The sequence below is a fragment of the Salmo trutta genome, chromosome 21 (genome assembly GCF_901001165.1).
Source record: "Salmo trutta chromosome 21, fSalTru1.1, whole genome shotgun sequence".
NCBI lineage: Eukaryota > Metazoa > Chordata > Actinopteri > Salmoniformes > Salmonidae > Salmo > Salmo trutta.
In genome coordinates this window covers 19673322-19698661 of record NC_042977.1, presented here as the reverse complement: position 1 = coordinate 19698661, position 25340 = coordinate 19673322, and the positions used below count along the sequence as shown (strand labels likewise).

General features: G+C 44.2%; 2 protein-coding genes across 6 annotated transcripts in view; both read left to right on the top strand.

Moving 5' to 3' along the window:
- Positions 1-1838: 1838 nt before the first annotated feature.
- Positions 1839-5303, top strand: LOC115156888 (ladderlectin-like). Its single transcript, XM_029704690.1, has 6 exons — positions 1839-2118; positions 2470-2557; positions 2858-2973; positions 3290-3481; positions 4861-4975; positions 5065-5303. Exons 1-6 carry the CDS (start codon positions 2104-2106, stop codon positions 5154-5156), a joined length of 618 nt encoding a protein of 205 aa, XP_029560550.1. The 5' UTR covers positions 1839-2103; the 3' UTR covers positions 5157-5303.
- A 14502-nt stretch (positions 5304-19805) lies between these two features.
- The window catches only part of LOC115156868 (partitioning defective 3 homolog), a 246517-nt gene continuing 240982 nt past the window's right edge, over positions 19806-25340 (top strand). For all 5 annotated transcript variants that reach the window (XM_029704658.1, XM_029704660.1, XM_029704657.1 and 2 more), the window contains exon 1: positions 19806-20159. In XM_029704658.1, the coding sequence (XP_029560518.1) occupies positions 20040-20159 (120 nt within the window). In that variant the 5' untranslated portion in view covers positions 19806-20039. The remainder of the gene's footprint in view (positions 20160-25340) is intronic.

Genomic DNA, 25340 nt, shown 5'->3' with positions numbered 1-25340 from the left:
GGCAGAACAGCATAAACAGATCTGGGAGTGTGGCTTTCAGTTAGTTCTTTTTGGCAACCCATCCCATGAGAGTGAATGTCTCGCCAATTCATCTGTTCTGTTATACTTAATCAAAATCTGACTAACCCAGTGCACTGCCTGCTATGAATTCTATCTGATGGTGTTTGCATGTTTAGGTAAAAATACAAATAATGTCCCCATTTGGAACACTGACAAGTAAAGAGCATACATATATAGTACCAGACAAAAGTTTAGACACACCTACTCATTCCAGGGTTTTTCTTTATTTGTACTATTTTCTACATTGTAGAATAATAATGATGACATCAAAACTATGAAATAACACATATGGAATCATGTAGTAACCTAAAAAAGTGTTAAATCTATTTCTATTTGAGATTCTTCAAAGTAGCCACCCTTTGCCTTGATGACAGCTTTGCACACTCTTGGTATTCTCTTATCCAGCTTCATGAGGTAGTCACCTGGAATGCATTTCAGTTAACAGGTGTGCCTTGTTTAAAGTGAATTTGTGGAATTTCTTTCCTTCTTAATGTGTTTGAGCCAGTCAGTTGTGTTGTGAAAAGGTAGGGCTGGTATACAGAAGATGGTCTTTTACCAAATAGGGCTAAGTCCATTTATTTGATAAGAACAGCTCAAATAAGCAAAGAAAAATAACAGTCCATCATTACTTTAAGACAAGAAGGTCAGTCAATGCGGAACATTTCATGAACTTTGATAGTTTCTTCAAGTGCAGTCGCAAAAACCATCAAGCGCTATGATGAAACTGGCTCTTATGAGGACCGCCACAGGAAAGGAAGACCCAGAGTTACCTTTGCTGCAGAGGATAAGTTCATTAGAGTTACCAGCCTCAGAAATTGCAGCTCAAATAAATGCTTCACAGAGTTCAAGTAACAGACACATGTTCAGAGGAGACTGCGTGAATCAGGCCTTAATGTCGAATTGCTGCAAAGAAACCCCTCCTAAAGGACACCGATAAGAAAAAGAGACTTGCTTGGGCCAAGGAACACGAGCAATGGACATTAGACCAGTGGAAATCTGTCCTTTGGTCTGATTAGTGTGTCTTTGTGAGACGCAGAGTAGGTGAACGGATGATCTCCGCATGTGTGGTTCCCACCGTGAAGCATGGAGGAGGAGGTGTGACGGTGCTTTGCTGGTGACACTGTCTGTGTTTTATTTAGAATTCAAGGCACGCTTAACCAGCATGTTTACCACAGCCTTCTGCAGCGATACACCATCCCATCTGGTTTGCGCTTAGTGGGACTGTCATTTGTTTTTCAACAGTACGATGACCCAACATACCTCCAGGCTGTGTACGGGCTATTTGACCAATAAGGTAGAGTGATGTAGTGCTGCATCAGACTGCCCTGACCTCCACAATCACCCAACCTCAACCCAATTGAGATGGTTTGGGAGGAGTTGGACCACATAGTTAAGGAAAAGCAGCCAACAAGTGCTCAGCATATGTGGGATGTCCTTTAAGAATGTTGGAAAAGCATACCAGGTGAAGCTGGTTGAGAGAATGCCAAGAGTGTGCAAAGCTGTCATCAAGGCAAAAGGTGGCTACTTTGAAGAATCTAAAATATATTTGGTTTTGTTTAACACTTCTTTTGGTTACTACATGATTCCATATGTGTTATTTCACAGTTTTGATGTATTAACTATTATTCTACAAAGAAAATAGTAAAAATAAAGAAAACCCTTGAATGAGTAGGTGTGTCCAAACTTTTGACTGGTACTGTGTATATATATATATTTGTTACATTTTCACAAAAGTAGTGCTATCATAGTGGACCAATAGAGCGCCTGTAGCACAGGCAAAGATATTTTTCCAGCACCCCAATTGAAAATAACGTTCATTAAAAGTACCCTGCACCACCAAACTTCTTCCCGTGGCTATGCCCAAGGGGTGTACGTTTTGGTTTTTACCCTAACACAACACAGCTGATTCAAATGATAAAAGCTTGATGATTAGTTGATTATTTGAACGGTTAAAGGATGAGAGAGGGAGGGGTCTGACTGGATGGGTCCTTAAAAAAGGAGAGCAGGAAGCGGTAGAACTCAACTCACAAACAGAGCGCTGACATGACCAGACTGCAGGTGAGAGTTCAACATAGTACTGTATCGGATTTCATCCCAAATGGTGTCTTACTAGGTGTGCCATGCATCGGGGTTAGTTAGCTAGGGTGCTGTTTTGGGGAGAACCCAAGAGCATAGACTTCTCCTTAACTTAAGTAGATGGTGACTATCAGATGCTTTCAATTCCCTATGTAGTGCCATTTGGAGTCAAACATTCCTGTGTGCCAGGCTAATCTACTGTATGTGGTGGAAGAGATGATAGCTGGTATTCCTCAGCCCTTCATTAGTTGAATGTGATAAGTGGACTTACTGGGGTGCTCGAGCAGAGGTTGGGGAAACACTGATGGCTTCTCTCGTGTGTGTGTGTGTCAGGAGACTATCACCATGGCGATGTTGACCCTTCTACTGCTTCTCAGCACTGCCTTTACACTGGGTGACATAATGACTGCGAACATAGCAAGTAAGAGTCAGCTTCACACTTTACATCACGAGTGTCGAACTCATTCCACAGAGTGCCTAGTATATGCAGGTGGTTTACCTTTCAATGAAGACAACCAGGTGAGGGGAGTTCTAAAACCTGTAGATACTCGGTGCTCTGTGGAATGAGTGTGCTTTACATCATTCATTGTGTATATTTTGTTGTGGTATGACTGCTCTACAAATGTTATTTATGATGCAAGGGGATTTGTATGTCAGTCAGTCTCGACTATCCTTTAAAGTCGGCTGCAATTTCGTAACACTCCCTGTCTTCTCCTTTCAGATGATTTGGTGAAATTTGCAGCAGACCAAAGAAACCCATGCCCCAGAGGCTGGTTCCAATTTAATTCGCGCTGCTTCATGTTTGTCAAAACTGCAATGACATGGCCCAAAGCAGAGGTATAATGCTTACCCTCTACAATTGAAATGAACTGGCTTTTTTAGTTAAAGGGTCTTTGGCCTTATTTTAACAGGCGCCTCATGTAAAATATGCTGTAATTAATAATGTCTATAGGCTTTGCAATATTTGTGTGGAGTTGGGCCCTGTTGTCTATTAGAACCCACAGGGCATGGGTTAACTAATCTCTAAGAGCCTGTTAATAGAACATTAGTTCCGATGGCAATATTTGAGTCCAGAAGACAAATTCTCAGACTGGACAACTGACTAATACTTCCATTATGACATGTCTTTGTCTCTGTGTACTGCTTGCTCTAGCGCCACTGTCAGTTACTTGGAGAAAAACTGAAACCTGTGCGCAACACTGTAAAGTACCTTGGCGCAAACCTGGCATCTGTGCACAGCTATGAAGAGTTCCGATTTCTACAGGCGGTGGTGTTGATCAATACTGGCAGTTTCCCTCTTACCTGGATTGGCGGATATGATGCTGTTCAGGCAAAGGTGGAAAAGGTACCCAGTTGTCATAATCAGCTCAGAATAGGTGTTAAGACACTGCTCAGACAACTCTGTGCCAAGAGTAATCAACTCGCCAGTTTCTCAGCTGGTAATGACCACAGTTTGAGGTACAGCAGAGGAAAGATGGTGACAACGCTCATTGACATTTAGCAAGTAACGGGGGACACACACAATCGCAACACTTGTTCACACATGTGATTTATTAGCCTAGTGGTTATAAGTATTTAGGCATGTCATGTGACTAAGGCCTCGTGTGAAGTCATTGTCAAAAGTGAAAGAAATACTGTTGGATGTAGGTCTAGATTTGAGTTGATCATCTCGAAAGAATACTTGGATATTTCAACTCCAAAGCAATTGCCACAGATGATCCATTATATTGACCGGATACTCCATTGGCCTCTAACCATGTGTAGAGTCTGCAATGGAATGCAGTCGGGCAGATCAGGTGGGACCATTCTAGCCTATGAGAGAGCAGATTCCAGTGTGACAGGCACAACTCCGATATAAATGGTTTTCTCAGTTTCTGGCATGTCATGTGTGCTACTTGTATCAGTACTCGTAACAACCTAAGCATTACAAAACGTATATTTGTCGTCAATGAAATTCGACATCTTATTGACGGCCATACAAAAACGCTACCCGCTTGAGAAGGCAGATTTTGGCCGTAGTTATCCTTCTCGCTCTTCTCGACTCTTCCTCTTTGCTATGGCGCAGAAACAACTTACTAGGTGGCTTGTTCCATTTGAGACCTTGGGATTAAGGTTGTATCTGACATTTGTTAAGTTGATAGGTCGGTGTAGTTTTTAAGAAAGTGTCTATATAAAAAAAGAACCTGGTTTGGAAGATCTTACAGATGTACAAAAAGAATGCCCATTGCAGTATCCACTGACACAGTGGGCTGGAGTGAGTACTATAGCATGGTATCAAAAGGCAACCTATTCCATATCGGTCTGGCCATGTTTTAAATCTGGAAGCCTTAATGGTGACCCGTCAGTTTGCGACATATAACAATTTTTGCTATTTTTTTTTATTTTGTTTCTAACCATGCTGCGCGACGCTGCTCAGCGACCAAAAATGATAATGGTGGCCAGTGGCGCTGTTTCCCCCCTAATGCAGATTCAGTCTTTAAACGGTTGTAGGCTGGTTTTTTTTTTCTCACCGGTCAAGTCTATGGAAATGCATTGGGATTTTTAGAAATGTGGTTGTAGTATCAACACTTGTGGGTTTTTTTCACCCCACAGTTCCAGTGTCAGTCTGCAAATTATTGGTAGTGGTGGCTTTTACAGTTTTGGTGGTGGAGTAAAGACCATGAGTATGTTGGAATTTAGAAGTTGTTCAGCAAGCACATCTGAGATCTCACTACTTCCCCACAGGACAGGCTATGGTTCTGGAGTGACGGCTCCAAATTTGATCACGAGAGCTGGGCTGAAGGGGAGCCGACTAACCACTATGGTGCAAGAGAGCCATGTATTCAGATGAACTTTGGAGGTACAGTAAGCCCATTATCATTCAACTTTTTCAGAGTACTTTTAACAAATAAATGTGACTTACTTTTCTATTTCGTGTTTCCTCTTAAGCTGAAAACGGCTGGAACGATGAATCATGTGGGAAGAGCTATCCCTCCGTGTGCTCCATAAGAACCTGTTTAATCCTTCAAACTATCAATTGAAACCAAAAATGCTGCTCCGGTGTCAGCATCCTAACTGCAAATGTTTCATGTTATAGTGAATTACTTTGAAGGTATTTGTTGCTGTAAAATATGTTTGACTTGTTGTGGAATTATTGTAGCTTGTTGTCAATAAAACGGGTGTACGTATTTAGTCTCATGAGTCGTTATTAAACATTGATTCACTTTGTTTCTTGAAGATGCGGTCTGGGTGTCCAGTGGGCATTTCAATTCTTTGATATTGTTTCTTGAAGAATAGAATTCTCTTAGGACCCAAAAAGTAGTCTCACTGTCAACTGTGTTAATTTTCAGTAAACATGTTTAAATATACACTGCTCAAATAAAGGGACCACTAAAATAACACATCCTAGATCTGAATTAAATACTTTCTTTACATAGTTGAATGTGCTGACAACAATCACACAAAAATAATCAATGGAAATCCACTTTATCAACCCATGGAGGTCTGGATTTGGAGTCACACTCAAAACTAAAGTGGAAAACCACTACAGGCTGATCCAACTTTAATGTCCTTAAAACAAGTCAAAATGAGGCTCAGTAGCGTGTGTGGCCTGTATGACCTCCCTACAACGCCTGGGCATACTCCTGATGAGGTGGCGGATGGTTTCCTGAGGGATCTCCTCCCAGACCTGCACTAAAGCATCCGCCAACTCCTGGACAGTCTGTGGTGCAACGTGGTGTTGGATGGAGCGAGACATGATGTGCTCAATTGGATCGGGCGGGCCAGTCCATAGCATCAATGCCTTCCTCTTGCAGGAACTGCTGACACACTGCAGGCACATGAGGTCTTGTTAGGAGGAACCCAGGGCCAACCGCACCAGCATATGGTCTCACAAGGGGTCTGAGGATCTCATCTCGGTTCCAAATGGCAGTCAGGCGAGCACATGGAGGGCTGTGCGGCCTCCCAAAGAAATGCCACCCCACACCCTGACTGACCCACCGCCAAACCGGTCATGCTGGAGGATGTTGCAGGCAGCAGAACGTTCTCCACAGCATCTCCAGACTCTGTCACGTCTGTCACATGTGCTGAGTGTGAACCTGCTTTCATCTGTGAAGAGCACAGGGCGCCAGTGGCGAATTTGCCAATCTTGGTGTTCTCAGGCAAATGCTAAATGTCCCGCATGGTGTTGGGCTGTAAGCACAACCCCCACCTGTGGAAGTCGGACCCTCATACCACCCTCATGGAGTCTGTTTCTGACCATTTGAGCAGACACATGCACGTTTGTGGCCTGCTGGAGGTCATTTTGCAGGGCTCTGGCAGTGCTCCTCCTGCTCCTCCTTGCACAAAGGCGGAGGTAGCGGTCTTGCTGCTGGGTTGTTGCCCTCTTACGGCCTCCTCCACGTCTCCTGATGTACTGGCCTGTTTCCTGGTAGCGCCTCCATGTTCTGGACACTACGCTGACAGACACAGCAATCCTTCTTGCCACAGCTCGCATTGATGTGCCATCCTGGATGAGCTGCACCACCTGAGCCACTTGTGTGGGTTGTAGACTCCGTCTCATGCTACCACTAGAGTGAAAGCACCGCCAGCATTCAAAAGTGACCAAAACATCAGCCAGGAAGCATAGGAACTGAGAAGTGGTCTGTGGTCCCCACCTGCAGAACCACTCCTTTATTGGGGGTGTCTTGCTAATTGCCTATAATTTCCACCTGTTGTCTATTCCATTTGCACAACAGCATGTGAAATGTATTGTCAATCAGTGTTGCTTCCTAAGTGGACAGTTTGATTTCACAGAAGTGTGATTGACTTGGAGTTACATTGTGTTGTTTTAGTGTTCCCTTTATTTTTGTTGAGCAGTGTATTTTCTCTGAGTAATATTAACCTGAAATGTATCGATGAACTCATCAAACGGCAAAAACTCCCCAGTGTTGTCTACCAAATCACGTGAAAAAATAATACCCTTGTCAAACCAAAGACCTTTGAAAATGGATTTCCTATTCATTTTAATAACTCTTATTCCAAATCAATGTTTTGTTGGGAAAAAATTAAGCTTGAATATCATTTTCTAGAAAAATAACATTTGCTGGTGAAACTTAGACAATTTCACAGGTAATTTTGGAGAATCCAAAAAATTATATTTCATGAGGAATTCAAGTCCACCAAGTTTATTAAACAGACTGTTAGGGATATGATACCACATAGAGCTGGGATTAGAAACATAATTTCAACCATTTAATTCTAAAAGCACCCACGAACGACTCAAAATCAACAGCCTGTAAACCTCCATGATTATAGTCTTTCCCTAATTGTGATTTCCGAATATAATGCGTTTTATTCCTCCAAACAATTTACTTTTTTTTGTGTTACTAGAAGAAATAAAAAAGGACTGACTTGGGTAAATGATTCTAGATAAACCATCTGTCTTGGACAAAAGAATACAACCCAAAATGTAGATATCACGTTGCAGCCACTGACTTAATGAAACTCTCATGGAATGAGTCCTATTATCGATGTTTAAAGATTCTCTATCTGAAACATTTTTAGTGATTACAATTCCTAAATATTTAACTTCCTTTTAACCAGGTATAGGTATGGCGGTAATGTTGACGGCGTCACAGCAATGAATTGGCATGAGATCACATTCGTTAATGGTTGATCAAAATGGCGCCAGAGCAGAAGGCAGACGTTTTACGTGCCCCCCAGCCGATTGTGTTTTTTGTTCGTTTATCTGCGTTGTTTGTCATTTTTTATTTTTTTACTATTTTTGTACATAACGTTGCCGCTACCGTCTCTTATGACCAAAAAGAACTCTAGACATCAGGACTGCGATTACTCACCATGGACTAGCAGAATCCTTTTTCTTCTTTCACGACTCTGACGAGCACGAGGCGGAGGATATACGGCTCCCTCGGGAACAGGCCCCGACCCCAGTGATATGCGTGAAGAGGTGGAGAAAGAGAGGCCGGAGAGCGGGCTGCCTTCTGAGGAGTAGGAGGCGATCGAATAAACCCCCACTCCCCTCAATTCTGCTCGGAAACATGCAATCTTTGAACAATAAAATTGACAAGTTATTGGGAAGATTAAACTACCAACGGGACATTAAAAACTAACATCTTATGCTTCACGGAGTCGTGGCTGAACAACGACAATATCAACATACAGCTAGCAGGTTGTACGATGTACTGGCAGGATAGAACAGTGGCGTCTTGTAAGACAAAGGGCGGCGGTCTATGTATTTTTGTAAACAACAGCTGGTGCACGATATCTAAGGAAGTCTCGAGCCATTGCTCGCCTAAGGTAGAGTTTCTCATGATAAGCTGCAGACCACATTACCTGCCAAGAGAGTTTTCATCTATATTCTTTGTAGCTGTTTACATACACCACAGTCAGAGGCTGGCACCAAGATAGCATTGAATGAGCTGTATTCCACCATAAGCAAACAAGAAAACGCTCACCCAGAGGCTGCGCTCCTAGTAGCCGGGAACTTTAATGCAGGGAAAGTTAAATCAGTTTTACCTAATTTCTATCAGCATGTTAAATGTGCAACCAGAGGGAAAAGAACTCTGGACCACCTATACTCCACACACAGAGATGCATACAAAGCTCTCCCTCGCCCTCCATTTGGAAAATCTGACCATAATTCTATACTCCTGTCATGACGTTGCCCTCTCTCTGGGAACAGGGAGCACAGTTGACCCCCCCCCCCCCTTGCACCATCCCCCTACCTACCTCTCCCTACCCAGGCCCTGTCAAGGCGGTCGTAAATTCCAAAGGAAATGTCCTGCCTAACAGGCCCAGTTGAGACAGAGAGGGGTTTCATAGAGAGACAAGGAAATTCTTCCAACTCACAGAATTGGGGAACCGAACGACATTTCTGTTCTGGAGAAGGAATAAAAGATCGGTGAAGAATCCAGCTTCGAACTGGTCCTCTTGGTACAATTGTGTGATACTCAGAAGAGACAATATAGCCATATTACCATAAAACTGTTTATATAATAGCCTCAGCTATGGGACTTGCATCTAAATGGTTGTATAAAATGTATTAATAAGGATAAAGCTATTTGGAATACGTTGAGATGCTATGTACTGATGTTAATGTGATATAATGTATTTCTGTTCAAAGCTTAAATCAGTCATCGGCACGCCCCCCAGGGACACAGACAGGACCAGGCGTCATGTGACAAGCCTGTTCTATGTTCACATATAAAACCCCCACCCTGATTTTCTTTCATTAGACCAGCTTACCTCAGAAGAGAGAGCCAAGGTTTGACCATCCAATTCCTCTACTGAAAGTTAACTATACCACGTGGTTAAACTTTTAGACTATCGAGACCAACAGAATAATACCAAGTCTTTGATATTAATTAATAGTCTGCAGCTAGAAATTATATAATTAAACGCGAAGACCGACGAAACATCCATTCTATAACGACATTAATGAATGTCGCTTTGAAAGATCCATCCTAACCGAGAGAGAGAGAGAGAGAGAGAGAGAGAGAGAGAGCGAGAGAGAACTCTCCAACAGAACGACCTTTCCAACGAAAATCACGACGACACACTGAGCGTAAATATATATATTGATTGCAATTGTTTCCGAATGAGTGAGCGTTCATGTGCAAAGGATTAGCATATCAATTGTTAATATTTATCAACTCTGTGTGCCTTCTCAGCTGCCTTTTATGACCCTTTGTTTTAACAAGACACCAGCCATGCCTGTTTAGCCCACTAGGGCACATTACTCTACCAATTCTTTGTGACGATAACTACTGTTTGTATGCTTTCTGTGAATTACTTAGTTTAGTAAATAAATGATTTTAAGACAATTGATGTATGGATGATTTTAGTAAAGGCTGGATTCATGCAGATACAACAATTTATGCCGTTTGGAATGAGACTGGACGCGAGGTAAAATACACCATTTAAACCAGAAGATAATCGGCCTATACTATAATATAATATAACATATAATGTTATAATATAGGAAAGTTATATTAGGAAAATTAAAACTTTGTAATCTGAATATTTTCATTGGTGCCCCGATCTCCTAGTTAATTACAATTAAAAGATGGATCAGTTTAATCGCGTAATAATAATTACAGGGAGTTAATTGACAAACATGTCTTCAAGTTAATGGTGCCCAAAGACACGACACTCCTGACTCCTGCTTACAAGCAAAAATGAAAGCAGGAAGCACCAGTGACTAGATCAATAAAAAAGTGGTAAGATAAAGCAGATGCTAAGCTACAGGACTGTTTTGCTAGCACAGACTGGAATATGTTCCAGGATTCCTCCAATGGCATTGAGGAGTACACCACATCAGTCATTGGCTTTGGCTTCAGTCTTTGGCTTCATCAATAAGTGCCCCAACCAGAAACCATGGATTACAGGCAGCAGTTCCCAAGAAAGCTAAGGTAACTGAGCTAAATAACTACCGCCCTGTAGCACTCACTTCCGTCATCATGAAGTGCTTTGAGAGACTAGTCAAGGACCATATCACCTCCACCCTACCTGACACCCTAGACCCACTCCAATTTGCTTACCGACCCAATAGGTCCACAGACGACGCAATCGCCATCACACTGCACACTGCCCTAACCCATCTGGACAAGAGGAATACCTATGTAAGAATGCTGTTCATCGATTACAGCTCAGCATTTAACACCATAGTACACTCCAAACTCGTCATTAAGCTCGAGACCCTGTCTCGACCCCGCCCTGTGCAACTGGGTCCTGGACTTCCTGACGGGCCGCCCCCAGGGGGTGAGGGTAGGTAACAACATCTCCACCCCGCTGATCCTCAACACTGGGTCCCCACAAGGGTGCGTTCTCAGCCCTCTCCTGTACTCCCTGTTCACTCACGACTGGGTGGTCATGCACGCCTCCAACTCAATCATCAAGTTTGCAGACGACACTACAGTGGTAGGCTTGATTAGCAACAACGACGAGACGGCCTACAGGGAGGCGGTGAGGGCCCTCAGAGTGGGGTGTCAGGAAAATAACCTCACACTCAATGTCAACAAAACAAAGGAGATGATCGTGGACTTCAGGAAACAGCAGAGGGAGCAGCCCCCTATCTACATTGACGGGACAGTAGTGGAGAGGGTGGAGAGTTTTAAGTTCCTCGGCGTACACATCACGGACAAACTGAAATGGTCCACCCACACAGACAGCGTGGTGAAGAAGGCGCAGAAGCGCCTCTTCAACCTTAGGAGGCTGAACAAATTCGGCTTGTCACCTAAAACACTCACAAACCTTTACAGATGCACAATCGAGAGCATCCTGTCGGGCTGTATCACCGCTTGGTACGGCAGCTGCTCCACCCATAACCGGAAGGCTCTCCAGAGGGTAGTGAGGTCTGCACAACGCATCACCGGGTGCAAACTACCTGCCCTCCAGGACACCTACACCACCTGATGTCACAGGAAAGCCAAAAAGATCATCAAGGACAACAACCACACAAGCCACTGCCTGTTCACCCCACTATCATCCAGAAGGCGAGGTCAGTACAGGTGCATCAAAGCGGGGACCAAGAGACTGAAAAACAGCTTCTATCTCAAGGCCATCACACTGTTAAACAGCCATCATTAACATTGAGTGGCTGCTGCCAACATACTGACTCAACTCCAGCCACTTTAATAATGGAAAAATGTATGTAATCAATTTATCACTAGCCACTTCATATAATGTTTACTTACCCTACATTACTCATCCCATATGTATATACTGTACTCTATACCATCTACTGCATCTTGCCATCTTGGTGTAATTAAATGTATCACTAGCTACTTTAAACAATGCCACTTTATATAATGTTTTCATACCCTACATTACTCATCTCATATGTATATACTGTACGCTATACCATCTACTGCATCTTGCCATCTTTATGTAATGTATCACGAGCCACTTTAAACAATGCCACTTCATATAATATTTTCATACACTACATTACTCATCTCATATGTATATACTGTACTCTATACCATCTACTGCATCTTGCCATCTTGATGCAATGTATCACCGGCCACTTTAAACAATGCCACTTTATATGTTTTCATACCCTACATTACTCATCTCATATGTATATAAGGTACCCTATACCATCTACTGCATCTTGCCTATGCCGTTCGGCCATCACTCATTTATATATTTTTATGTACATATTCGTATTCATTCATTTACACTTGTGTGTATAAGGTAGTTGTTGTGAAATTGTTAGGTTATATTACTTGTTAGATATTACTGTCGGAACTAGAAGCGCAAGCATTTCGCTACACTTGCATTAACACCTGCTAACCATGTGTATGTGACAAATAAATTTGATTTGATTAGAGCTGCCGCTTTCAAGGAGCGGGACTCTAACCTGTAAGCTTATAAGAAATCCCGCTATGCCCTCCGACGAACCATCAAACAGGCAAAGCGTTAATACAGGACAAAGATCGAGTTGTACTACTCCGGCTCTGACGCTCGTCGGATGTGGCAGGGCCTGCAAACCATTACACACTACAAAGGGAAGGACAGCCGAGAGCTGCCCAGTGACACGAGCCTACCAGAAAAGCTAAACTACTTCTATGCTCGCTTCGAGGCAAATACCACTGAAACATGTATGAGAGCACCAGCTGGAAAGGAAGACTGTGTGATCACGCTCTCCGCAGCCGATGTGAGTAAGACCTTTAAACAGGTCAACATTCACAAGGCCGCAGGGCCAGACGGATCACCAGGACGTGTACTGCGGGCATGCGCTGACCAACTAGCAAGTGTCTTCACTGACATTTTCAACCTCCCCTGTCTGAGTCTGTAATACCAACATGTTTTTAGCAGACCACCATAGTGCCTGTACCCAAGAACCTTAAGGTAACCTGCCTAAATGACTACCGACCCGTAGCACTCACATCTGTAGCCATGAAGTGCATTGAATGGCTGGTCATGGCTCACATCAACACCATCATCCCAGAAACCCTAGACCCACTCCAATTTGCATACCGCCCCAACAGATCCACAGATGATGCAGTCTCTATTCCACTCCACACTACCCTTTCCCACCTGGACAAAAGGAACACCTTTGTGAGAATGCTATTCATTGACTACAGCTCAGCGTTCAACATCATAGTGCCCTCAAAGCTCATCAATAAGCTCAGGACCCTGGGAGGGAACACCTCCCTCTGCAACTGGATCCTGAACTTCCTGACAGGCCGCCCCCAGGTGGTAAGGGTAGGTAACAACACATCCGCCACGCTGATCCTCAACACACGGGCCCCTCAGGGGTGCGTGCTCAGCTCCCTCCTGTACTCCCAGTTTACTCATGACTGCACGGCCAGGCACGACTCCAACACCATCATTACATTTTCTGATGACACAATAGTGTTAGGCCTGATCACCGACAACAACGAGACAGACAATAGGGAGGAGGTTAGAGACTGTTTCAGTATGATATATTGGATAAAGTAATAAAGACAGACACCAATGTCTAGTTCAATAGCCTTGTTCATGCATTGTACAAATCCCTACACGCGGAGTCCGGGGAACAGTCCGGCTAGTCGATTACCTATCAACTAGACTCCGTAACATCGTCCTTTTCAATAGAAAGTGCAAACATAACAGCATAACATTAAATTCTTAACAATCAAGTCATAACAATTAAAAACGCATGACATTTTCTTTTTACTTCAGTTGTCATCTTCCTTTCTTTTTAAATGTATTTATTTATTTTTATTTTTTTTAATAAACAGGAGGACAAGTTAACACAGTCTCTTGCTTACAGAGTAAGCCTGTCCGGTGGCTTGCACAGCCGACCCACCCGTGAGTAAGTATGGGCTCTGACAGGGGTAGGATTAGGGCCACGAGCTGGAGAGCTTGGTGGGGTAGAAGCCTCACCTTCAGTTGGCTCATGTCTCAATTCTGCACCTCTTACCCTTAGGCCTGGACTGTGATCCAGCTCATCTAGGTGAGTGTATGGCGTGTTCTGGTTTGTCTGCTCTGCTACGCGCAGATCCACCCGATTGCGACGATAGAGGGAGCCACCAACATCCACCAGGTAAGAGCGTGGTGCAACTCTCTGTAGGCACGTGCCCAGCCTCCAAAGTCCTGTGTGGTCTCCCGGCAGCGGTTTCATCCTTATCGTTTCACCCACCTCCAGCTCTGGTAGGTCTCGAGCAGTCCGGTCGTAGAAGCACTTAGCGAGCTGCTTTCTGTGACGCAGTTTGTCCGTGACGCCAACCATGACGCAGGGCTCAAGTAGCTTGTTAGCTACGGGGATGGCAGTCTTCAGACGTCTGGACAGAAGGCGTTGTGCTGGGCTGCTGTCCATGTTTTCGGTGGGTGTGTTCCTCCACTGTAAGATCGCTTTCCATGGGTCGTTGCTGTCGCGCGCGGCCCTGCTTAACAGGTTTTTTGCAATCTTGACAGCTGACTCTGCCTTGCCATTTGCTTTTGGGTGTCTTGGAGAGGAGGTCACGTGGTCAAACTCCCATTCTGAGGCGAAACGCTTGAACTGTGCAGTGAATTGTGGGCCATTGTCCGTGATTACCTTGTCAGGCTGACCTTGTCTGGCAAACTGCGCCTTGCAGCGCTTTATGACCGTTTCTGCAGACAAGTCAGGGAGCAGTTCAATTTCCCAAAAGTCAGAGTAGTGATCAACAATGAGAAGATAGTCCTTTTGTCTATGGCTGAATAAGTCCATGCTGACGATTTGCCAGGCCCTTGTGGGTAGTTCGTGTGACATCATGGTTTCCTTTTGCTGTTCATGAGCATACTCGTTGCACGTGGTACAGTTGCTGACAAAGTCTTTAATTTCTGCTTGCATGTTTGGCCAGTATAATGTTTCACGAGCCTGGCGGTAGCATGCGTCACCTCCAACGTGACTGGAGTGTATGCGGGTAAGCATCTCTGGACGTAGTGATTTGGGAATAATGACCTTCTGACCTCTGAACAAGATGCCATTTTGCACGCTGATCTCATCTCGAAAGGTCCAGTATTCTCTCACTGTGAAAGGTGTCTCCTCTTTCAGGTATGGCCAACCTGCGAGAGCCATGGACTTCAGTGATTGTAGGTGTTCGTCCTTGTCAGTGTGTTGCCTGATCTGGGCTAGGCGGTGATCTGTGACGTTTAAGTAGTCTGCCTGATTGATCTGTTGAACATCTTGTTGTTCCTGCTGTAGCGAACAGATGGCCTGCCGCTGATAGGCAGTGCCTCTGCCTGTACATTGTGCCGTTGCCCTGCTCAGTGTGTCGCTGATGTACATCTCTGGTCCTGGCTTGTAAATTACCTTCAGGCTGTAGTTTTGCAGAGTCAGGAGCATGCTTTGAAGCCTCTTGGGCGCGTTGAGGAGAGGTTTACTGAATATGGCAATGAGTGGTTTGTGGTCAGTTTCAGCGGTGACCAGCTCTCGACCATATAAGTAGTGATGGAATCGCTGGCAGGAGAAGACGATGCTGAGGCACTCTTTCTCAATTTGTGCATAGTTCTGTTAGGTGGGGGTGAGCGCTCTCGAGGCAAACGCAACGGGTTGGCCTTCCTGCATAAGGCAGCATCCAAGTCCCCTTTGGCTGGAGTCACTCTGGATTGTGACAGGCTTCGTGACGTCGTAGTAGCGCAACACTGGCATGGATGAAGCCAGAGATTTCATCTCCTGCACCGCGGCCTCGTGCTTGGGTAGCCAGTGCCATGGTGTGTCTTTGTCCAGCAACCGGTGCAGAGGCTCACAGACTGCTGATAGGTGTGGCATGAACTTTGCAAGATAGTTTGCAAAACCGATGAGACGCTGTACGCCTTTTGCATCAGATGGGTTTGGCATGTCGAGGATCGCTCGGACCTTGTCTGGGTCCGGCTTCAGGCCTTTTGCTGAAAGAATGTGGCCATGGAAGTGAACGTCTTTCACCTTGAACTGTAGCTTCTTCAGGCCAAGACGAAGCTTAACTGATCGACAGCGCTCCATCAGTGCCAGGAGCTTCACATCGTGGTCGCGTTCTGCTTCATCGTCTGTGTCACCACAGCCTACGATCAGGACATCATCGGCGATGGGTTCAATGCCCTTGAGCCCAGCCAGTAACTCGTGCTGCTTGCGTTGGTATATCTCAGGTGCCACTGAGACACCAAACGGGAGCTTGAGCCAGCGTTTCCGACCCCAGGGGGTCCAGAAGGTAGTCATGAAGCTGCTTTCTTCGTCCAGCTTGCATTGAAGGAATGCATCTCGGGCATCCACCAAGGTGAAAATCCTGGACTTGGGAAGCTTGTAGAGGACATCCTCTAGTGTCGGCATGAGGTAGTGGGATCGTTTCAGTGCTTGGTTCAGATGCTTTGGGTCGATGCAGACCCTCAGCTTCTCTGGTTTTTTCACTATGACCATATTGCTGATCCAGTCAGTTGGTTCGGTCACAGATGTCATGTGGCCATCGGCCTCATACTTGTCCAGCTGGGCCTTCACAGCCACTTTCATTGCAATGGGCACATTGCGAGGAGCACACTGGACTGGAGTGATGCTCTCATCCACTTCAAAGTGTACCTCCCCAGGCACTGATTCAACGGGCATGTTGAATACATCGTCATATCTGCTGAGTAGTTGTTCTTTGGACAGGGGTCCATGCTGGACATGATCCACAACGTGCAGGTCATTTGGTACAGTGAACTGCATCAGTCCCAGGCGTTCGCATGTAGAGCCTGAGAGGAGAGGATGTTGACTGGTTTTCACAATCTCAAACTCCAGCTTGTGTTTGCGTCCCCGAATAAGACATTCGGTCTCAAAGGTGCCCATAGAGCTCATTAGCTCTCCTGAGTACAGCTTTAGTCTAGTGTCGCTGGGCAATAGATGTGTGTCAGGTGCCAGATTGATTTTGTCTTTGTAGCTCATTACATTGCATGTAGCACCGGAATCCAGTTGACATTGTTGTTGCTTGTTGTGTAATCGTAGTGTCACAAACCATTTCTTCCCTCTTGAGTGTACAGCCCCAATGGATTCATGCATGTAAATGTCACTTTCACTGTTCAGCTCTGACCATGGTTTTCCATAGGCAGGGCAGTGCTCTTTGCCACGTGTGTGCGTATTCCCACAGTATTTACATGCTACTGGGCTCTCTGTGTTCACCGTTCGTGGTGAATTACTCTGCCTCGATTGGTTTTGCCTGAATGTCTGCCTAGCAACAGCGTGAACAGTATCAACGTTGGAGCGTGGTGTTTCGATTTCCATTGCTCTCATTCGCATGTCAGTGACTTCGGCAGTGCGGCACATTTCGATGGCAGTTACTAATGTTAAGTCCCTCTCTCTCAGTAGACGCCGGCGTGTATCCTCATTTGCAATTCCCAGTACTATTTTGTCACGAATCAATTCATCTTTCAATCCCCCGTATTCACAAGTGGCAGATTTTTCTCTCAAACGGGTTACAAAGTTGTGTACTGACTCACCCTCTTCCTGTTTGCAGCTTCCGAAAACGAACCGCTCGTAAATTACGTTTCTGGCGGGTTTGAAGTAATTCTCCAATGCATCCAATATAGCCTTTGCATCACACTGTTGTCGCGCTGTGAGGGTGAGATTGTGCCGGTAGATATACCTGCATTCGCTGCCCATTAAACTCCTCAGAGTTGCCGCTTGTACCTCGTTGGGTTTCTCATGTAGACCGGTCGCCAGCGCATAGTCCTCGAATTCATCCCTAAAATTGTCCCAATTAGTATTCCAGTCCCCTGTGAGAACCATGGGATTTGGTGGCGGAATGTTCGCTGCCATAGCGATGGAATAGGAGATCTCTTTGCCTTCAGTCATCGAGGTAGGTAGTGATGCTAGCTAACCAGCTAACAACTAGTTGATCAGTGTTGTGAGTAGGAATCGGCGTGTGTTCGCATATGGAACGTAACCGCGCCTATACTGTACTTAGCTACAAAAATAACAAACGTGTGGTTTTCGAGCCACTTCTGATACCATGTTTCAGTATGATATATTGGATAAAGTAATAAAGACAGACACCAATGTCTAGTTCAATAGCCTTGTTCATGCATTGTACAAATCCCTACACGCGGAGTCCGGGGAACAGTCCGGCTAGTCGATTACCTATCAACTAGACTCCGTAACAGAGACCTGGCCGTGTGGTGCCAGGACAACAACTTCTCATTTACAGCAACTGATCAAGATCTTCTATCAGGTGATCAATGTTGATAAATATTTATTGAAATCTAACCACAGGAACAGTATGCAAACATACAAACATTTGAAGCATCCCTTTTGTATGCCCTTTTTATAAAGTGTGAACACAGAGAGACACATTTCTGTTTGCACTGTAAGTCCATGAACCTATGCTAGGAAAAGTTACAATATAATATAGATTGTTTTCCTTCCTTGTCTCTTGTGCGACTCACCCATAAGCTCAGACTTTTAGGGCAGTAAGATACACTGAACAATCATGAGGCATAGGACTGTATAAAAAAGTAATGTAAGCCATACTGTAGTTGGTACACAAACTGCCTGGTATTCAGTAGCTCTTTGGTGTTCTGCCTTAGAGCGACTGCTTTTGAGACAATAATGTTCATGGGGCTCAGGCCCATATAAAAAAAGCACCAATGGAATGCATCCCAAATGACAACCTATTGTCTTTAAAGTGCACTACTTTGACCGGAGCCCTATGGGAATAAGTCTTTATAGTGCACTACTTTGACCGGAGCCCTATGGGAATAAGTCTTTATAGTGCACTACTTTTGACCGGAGCCCTATGGGAATAAGTCTTTATAGTGCACTACTTTTGACTGGAGCCCTATGGGAATAGGTCTTTATAGTGCACTACTTTTGACTGGAGCCCTATGGGAATAGGTCTTTAAAGTGCACTACTTTTGACCGGAGCCCTATGGGAATAAGTCTTTATAGTGCACTACTTTTGACTGGAGCCCTATGGGAATAGGTCTTTATAGTGCACTACTTTTGACCGGAGCCCTATGGGAATAGGGTGCCATTTGGGACACAGGCATGGTGAGAGCAGGATCCTCACACACATAGACCAGTTCTTCAGAGCATGACTATGTGCCAAGGCAGCTGTTTCACAAGCTTCACACATGGATTTACTCTGGTTTTCATTGGGGCTTGGTTTCAGTTTTAGGGCAGAGCACTAGAACAAATCACCAAAATGTCATTGGGCAGGTGGAGATCAAGGTTCTGTGGCCAGAACATGTCCTTGAGACTGCTGTTATTCAATAATAATAATAATAATAATACACTATATTGTAAGTGCTGGGCATCTTTGTTAAAGTTGGATTTCTCAAAATAGTCCTTTTTGAGATTTAAGCAGGCAGCTGTTCTATTTAAATTGACTTTCATGTTGCAGAACATAGATATTCTCACTCACTCACTCACTCACTCACTCACTCTCTCACTCTCTCACTCTCTCTCTCTCTCTCTCTCTCTCTCTCTCTCTCTCTCTCTCTCTCACACACACACACACACACACACACACACACACACACACACACACACACACACACACACACACACACAATTATAACAATAAAAGGAATTGGTAAGATTTTGGAGTGATTGGTGATAGGGCTATCTTTCCATAACGAATATTGGCAAGATCTCCTAATATTTAGAAATGACCCAATTATTTACGCAGGCATGGGGGAAAATGCTTGCCTTGCCCGCGCTTTATATCACCTTCGACAGTTCCAAACTTGACCAGCGGGTGGAGGCCGTTCCCCAATCTCTGGGTGATTCTCTTGCTCCCTGCTCCAGTCTAGTCTGGGAACGTCGAAATAGAGGGAGAAAGACTAAACAGGTGGTCAGAAATACAAGCGAACAATGTCGTCCCTGGAGATAAGGTGAAAGATCGTTCGGTCTCATCTCTTTAAGGCTACAAAAAACACAGAAACTTCATGTTTCGGCTGACTTTCAAAGGGAGAATTTATCGTCGGTTTACCTCCGAATCTGGGCAAAATATATCGGATATTAAACTATGAAAGTGACGGTGTGTTTTGGAAGGACTAGGGTGGTGGTACCATGCGGAGATGGAAATATCAAAGTCCATACTCTCATCCAGCAAGCCGTCATGAGATACAAAAAAGCCATTGCAAAGGTACGTCGCTGTTACTTTTGATCACGCGTTTGTTTCAAGTGTTCCACAGCGGATTGGAAACAATGGTGCAATGCCTGGAGCGAGTGTCGAGCGAATATGTCGCAGATTTGTAACAGCGATGAAAGGGAAATATACATAAACGATTCGAAACTAAACAAATTATTTTGCTATAAATTCGGCTGAGTTGTTGATGTTGAGTGATGCATAGTCATAACTGGTCGAGCCCTCTGCAAACCCCACGAAAAACTTCCTTTTGGACTTCACCCTTTCCCTACCATAGTGCATGAAAATATGGTAGATAACTACTAAAATGTAGTGTTAATTACCGATCTAACTGGGATATAAAATGCAAACCTAATTAGGTGGTCTATAAGTAGAGGATAAGGATGCTAGCTAGCTAACTAGTTAGCTAACAATCCGAGATTTGATTCTCTGAGAGTTGTTAGCTAGCTGACTGTTTGCTAACTAGCTAGCTAGTTAGCACCAGCATACTGCAGGATCGCATTCTAGCTTTTGAAATGGGGTACTAGATAAAAAGCATAATGTTTCTTAACGATTTTATGCCTATTGGATAGCCTACATTTTCACCGGCATCCGTTTCTCTTTGTTCCTCTTGCTAATTATCCTATTATGTTGGGATAGTTGGCTAAGAAGCTGTAGCTTGCTAGGCTATCAGTCAAGGAAGAAAGCTTCAAACAAATAGTATATCTGTTAGGGATGTGCATCTTTCCTTTTCAAGACGATTCGATACGTGTCTAGATACATGGGCTCTGATACGTTTTAGTTTGAAACGATTCGGTTTGATTAGAGAACGAATCCATGCGATTCGCTTCGATACGATTCGATTCAATGCAGTAACATTTGTTGCATAAACACATTCATTTTCCATTCTAAATTTAAGTCTGCAGATGATGGAGCTCATGAGCTGGGCTTCTCAGCTGTATCTGTCTTGAGCTCTGTGTGTGTACATGATGATGTGTATATACTGGTTGTGTAAATCATGTATAGTGCATTTGGAAAGTATTCAGACTGCTTCTCTTTTCCCAAATTTTGTTACGTCTATATAAGGTCCCACAGTTGACAGTGCATGTCAGAGCAAAAACCAAGCCATGAGGTCAAAGGAATTGTCCATAGCGCTCTGAGACAGGATTGTGTCGAGGCACAGATCTGGGCAAGGTTACCAAAAAATGTTGACAGCATTGAAGGTCCCCAAGAACACAGTGGCCTCCATCATTCTTAAATGAAAGAAGTTTGGAACCACCAAGACTTCCTAGAGCTGGCTGCCCGGCCAAACTGAGCAATCGGGGGAGAAGGGCCTTGGTCAGGGAATTGACCAAGAACCCGATGGTCAGTTCCTCTGTGGAGATGGGAGAATCTTCCAGAAGGACAACCTTCTCTGCAGCACTCCACCAATCAGGCCTTTATGGTAGAATGGCCAGATGGAAGCCACTCCAAAGTAAAAGGCACATGACTGCCTGCTTTGAGTTTGCCAAAAGGCACCTAAAGACTCTGACCATGAGAAACAAGATTCTCTGATCAGATGAGATCAAGAATGAACTCTTTGGCCTGAATGCCAATCATCGCGTTTAGAGGAAACCATGTACTGCGCATCACCAGGCCAATACCATACCTAAGGTGAAGCATGATGTGTGTCGCAGCATCATGCTGTGGGTATGTTTTTCAGCGGCAGGGAGACTAGTCAGGATCAAGGGAAAGATGAACGGAGCAAAGTACAGAGAAATCCTTGATGAAAACCTGCTCCAGAGCACTCAGGACCTCAGACTGGGGCGAAGGTTCACCTTCCAGCAGGACAACGACCCTAAGTACACAGCTAAGACAACACAGGAGTTTCTTCGGGACAAGTTTCTGAATATCCTTGAGTGGCAAAGCCAGAGCCCGGACTTAAACCCGATCGCACATCTCGGGAGAGACCTGAAAATAGCTGTGTAGCGATGCTCCCCATCCAACCTGACAGAGCTTGAGAGGATCTGCAGAGAAGAATGGGAGAAACTCACCAAATACAGGGGTGCCAAGCTTGTAGCGTCATACTCGAGGCTGTAATCGCTGCCAAAGGTGCTACAACAAAGTACTGAGTAAAGGGTCTGAATACTTATGTAAATGTTATATTTCAGCTAAGAATATATACATTTGCACACAAAAAACTGTTTTTGCTTTGTCATTATAGAGTGTTGTGTGGAGATTGAGGGGGGGGGCAATACATTTTAGAATAAGGATGTAACATAACATAATGTGGACAGAGTGAAGGTGGGGCTGCAATGTAACCTTTGTTTTTTCTGTTCCCCCACTTCTGATATCAACGTCACCCACTAATTAACTTGTAATTTTTGCAGATTAAGTGTTTGAGCTAGTAATGTAACAATATTTATAATTTACAAAATAGCTTTGACATAGCCAATGAATATATACAGTACCAGTCAAAAGTTTGGACACACCTACTCATTCCAGGGTTTTTCTTTATTTTGACTATTTTCTATGTTGTAAAAATAATAGGGAAGACATCAAAACTATGAAATAACACATACGGAATCATGTAGCAACCAAGAAAGTGTTAAACAAATGAAAATATATTTTGTATTTGAGGTTCTTCAAAGTAGCCACCCTTTGCCTTGACAGCTTTGCACTCTTGGCATTTTCTCAACCAGCTTCATGAGGTAGTCACCTGGAATGCATTTCAATTAACAGGTGGGCCTTGTTAAAAGTTAATTTGTGGAATTTCTTAACCTTAATGCGTTTGAGCCAGTCAGTTGTGTTGTGTCAAGGTAGGGGTGGTATACAGACGATAGCCCTATTTGTTAAAAGACCAAGTCCATATTATGTAAAGAACAGCTCAAATAAGCAAAGAGAAATGACAGTCCATCATTGCTTTAAGACACAAAGGTCAGGCAAATGGAACATTTCAAGAACTTTGAAATTTTCTTAAAGTGCAGTCGCAAAAACCATCAAGCGCTATGATGAAACGGTTTCTCATGAGGACCGCCACAGGAAAGGAAGACCCAGAGTTACCTGTGCTGCATAGGATAAGTTCATTAGAGTTACCAGCCTCAGAAATTTCAGCCCAAATAAATGCTTCACAGAGTGCAAGTAACAGACACATAGGGTTGCACATTTTGGGGAATATTCAGAGATGGAAACTTTCTGTGGGAATTAATGGGAATATATGCAAAATAATATATTAATACCATTTAAATGTAGATGGTTTTTTGCATTGGAAATATTGACCATATCATATGGAGACAGAAACAAACCTTTTACCTTATCATACGTAGACATAATTGCAAATGATTAAATCCTTCCAATAGAAAAAAATAAAATGTATTTACGAATTAAACTTTAATTAAATGAGTTGACTCTTCACATGAGATGATTTCACTGAACAACAAAATAAAGGGAATATTGAATGATCCCCAATGATCCACCGCATCTCCCAAAAACGTTTTCAACATACATCTGTAAAATGATCGTCTAGAAACTATACCTTTGGTTGTCTTCCTCTCAGGCTTCCATGTTTCTCCCTGGACCTCCTCAATGTCCACCTCTTGAACATCAGACTCTGAGGCCTCATCTTCACTTTCCAACCTAGTTGAGGATGGCTCGTTGTCAGGCTCAAAAAGCCTCAAATTTGTCCGGATGGCCACCAATTTTTCAACCCTTCTATTGGTCAGCCTGTTGCGTGCTGTGATGTGTGTGTTCCCAAACAAGGACCAGTTGTGCTCTGAGGCGGCCGATGTTGGTGGGATTTGGAGGATGGAGGCAACAGGGGAAAGAGCCTCAGATCCACAAAGTCCCTTCCACCAGGTGGCTGATGGGAGATGTTGGCAGGACTGCTATATTGCATCTCCATCCCAAAGCCCTTGCTTGGAAGTGTACTTCGCCAGACTGCCAAGAACCTTGTCCTCATCCAGGCCAAGGTCGCGAGACACGGTAGTGATGACACCATAGGCCTCGTTGATCTCTGTACCAGACAGGATGCTCTTGCCAGCATACTTGGGGTCCAACATGTACGCTGTGGCGTGTATGGGCTTCAGGCAGAAGTCTTCAATTTTTTATGTATTTCAGAACTGCAGTTTCCTCTGCTTGGAGCAACATTGAAGTGGGCAGGGCCGTATGGATTTCTTCTCTTACATCTGCAAGCAGAGTCTGAACATCAGACAGGATGGCATTGTCTCCCTCAATCCGTGCAATGGCTACTGCTATAGGTTTCAGGCTGCTTACCACTCTCCCAAAATACATCATCCAGGATAATCCTCTTGATGGGGCTGTCCATATCAGCAGAAAATGGGATATGGCCATTTCTTGGAGAGACTCCTTCCCCTCCAGGAGACTGTCAAACATGATGACACCACCCCAACGGATGTTGCTGGGCAGCTTCAATGTGGTGCTCTTATTCTTCTCACTTTGCTTGGTGAGGTAGATTGCTGCTATAACTTGATGACCCTTCACAAACCTAACCATTTCCTTGGCTTTCTTGTAGTGTGTATCCATTGTTTTCAGTGCCATGATGTCCTTGAGGAGCAGATTAAATGCATGAGCAGCACAGTGGATGTGAGGGTAGGACTCCACTTTAGACCAAACAGCCTTCATGTTTGCAGAATTGTCTCTCACCAGTGCAAATACCTTCAGTTGTCCAAGGTCATTGATGACTGCCTTCAGATCATCTGAAATGTAGAGACCGGTGTGTCTGTTGTCCCTTGTGTCTGTGCTCTTGTAGAATACTGGTTGAGGGGTGGAGATGTAGTTAATTATTCCTTAACCACGAACATTCGACCACCCATCAGAGATGATTGCAATACAGCCTGCTTTCTCTATGATTTGCTTGACCTTCACTTGAACTCAGTTGAACTCTGCATCCAGCAAATGAGTAGTTAAAGCATGTCTGGTTGGAGAGGTGTATGCTGGGGGAAGAACATTCAGAAATCTCTTCCAATACACATTGCCTGTGAGCATCAGAGGTGAACCAGTTGCATACACAGCTCGAGCAAGACATTCATCAGCATTTCTCTGACTACGCTCCTCCATTGAGTCCAAAAAACTTCTGATTCCAGGAGGACCATGAGCGGTTGCTATCGATAAGGTGTCTGGTTCATCATTTTCACCTCAAATAGAAGTAGAGGGACTTTTGTCAGAGGTTGGTTGTTATGAGCGCTCAGGGAACTTTATGCA

Coding starts and splice junctions, on each gene's coding strand:
- LOC115156888 (XM_029704690.1), top strand. Junction 2,558..2,857: donor AATGACTGCGAACATAGCAA/GTAAGAGTCAGC, acceptor TTCTCCTTTCAG/ATGATTTGGTGAAATTTGCA. Junction 4,976..5,064: donor TATTCAGATGAACTTTGGAG/GTACAGTAAGCC, acceptor TTTCCTCTTAAG/CTGAAAACGGCTGGAACGAT.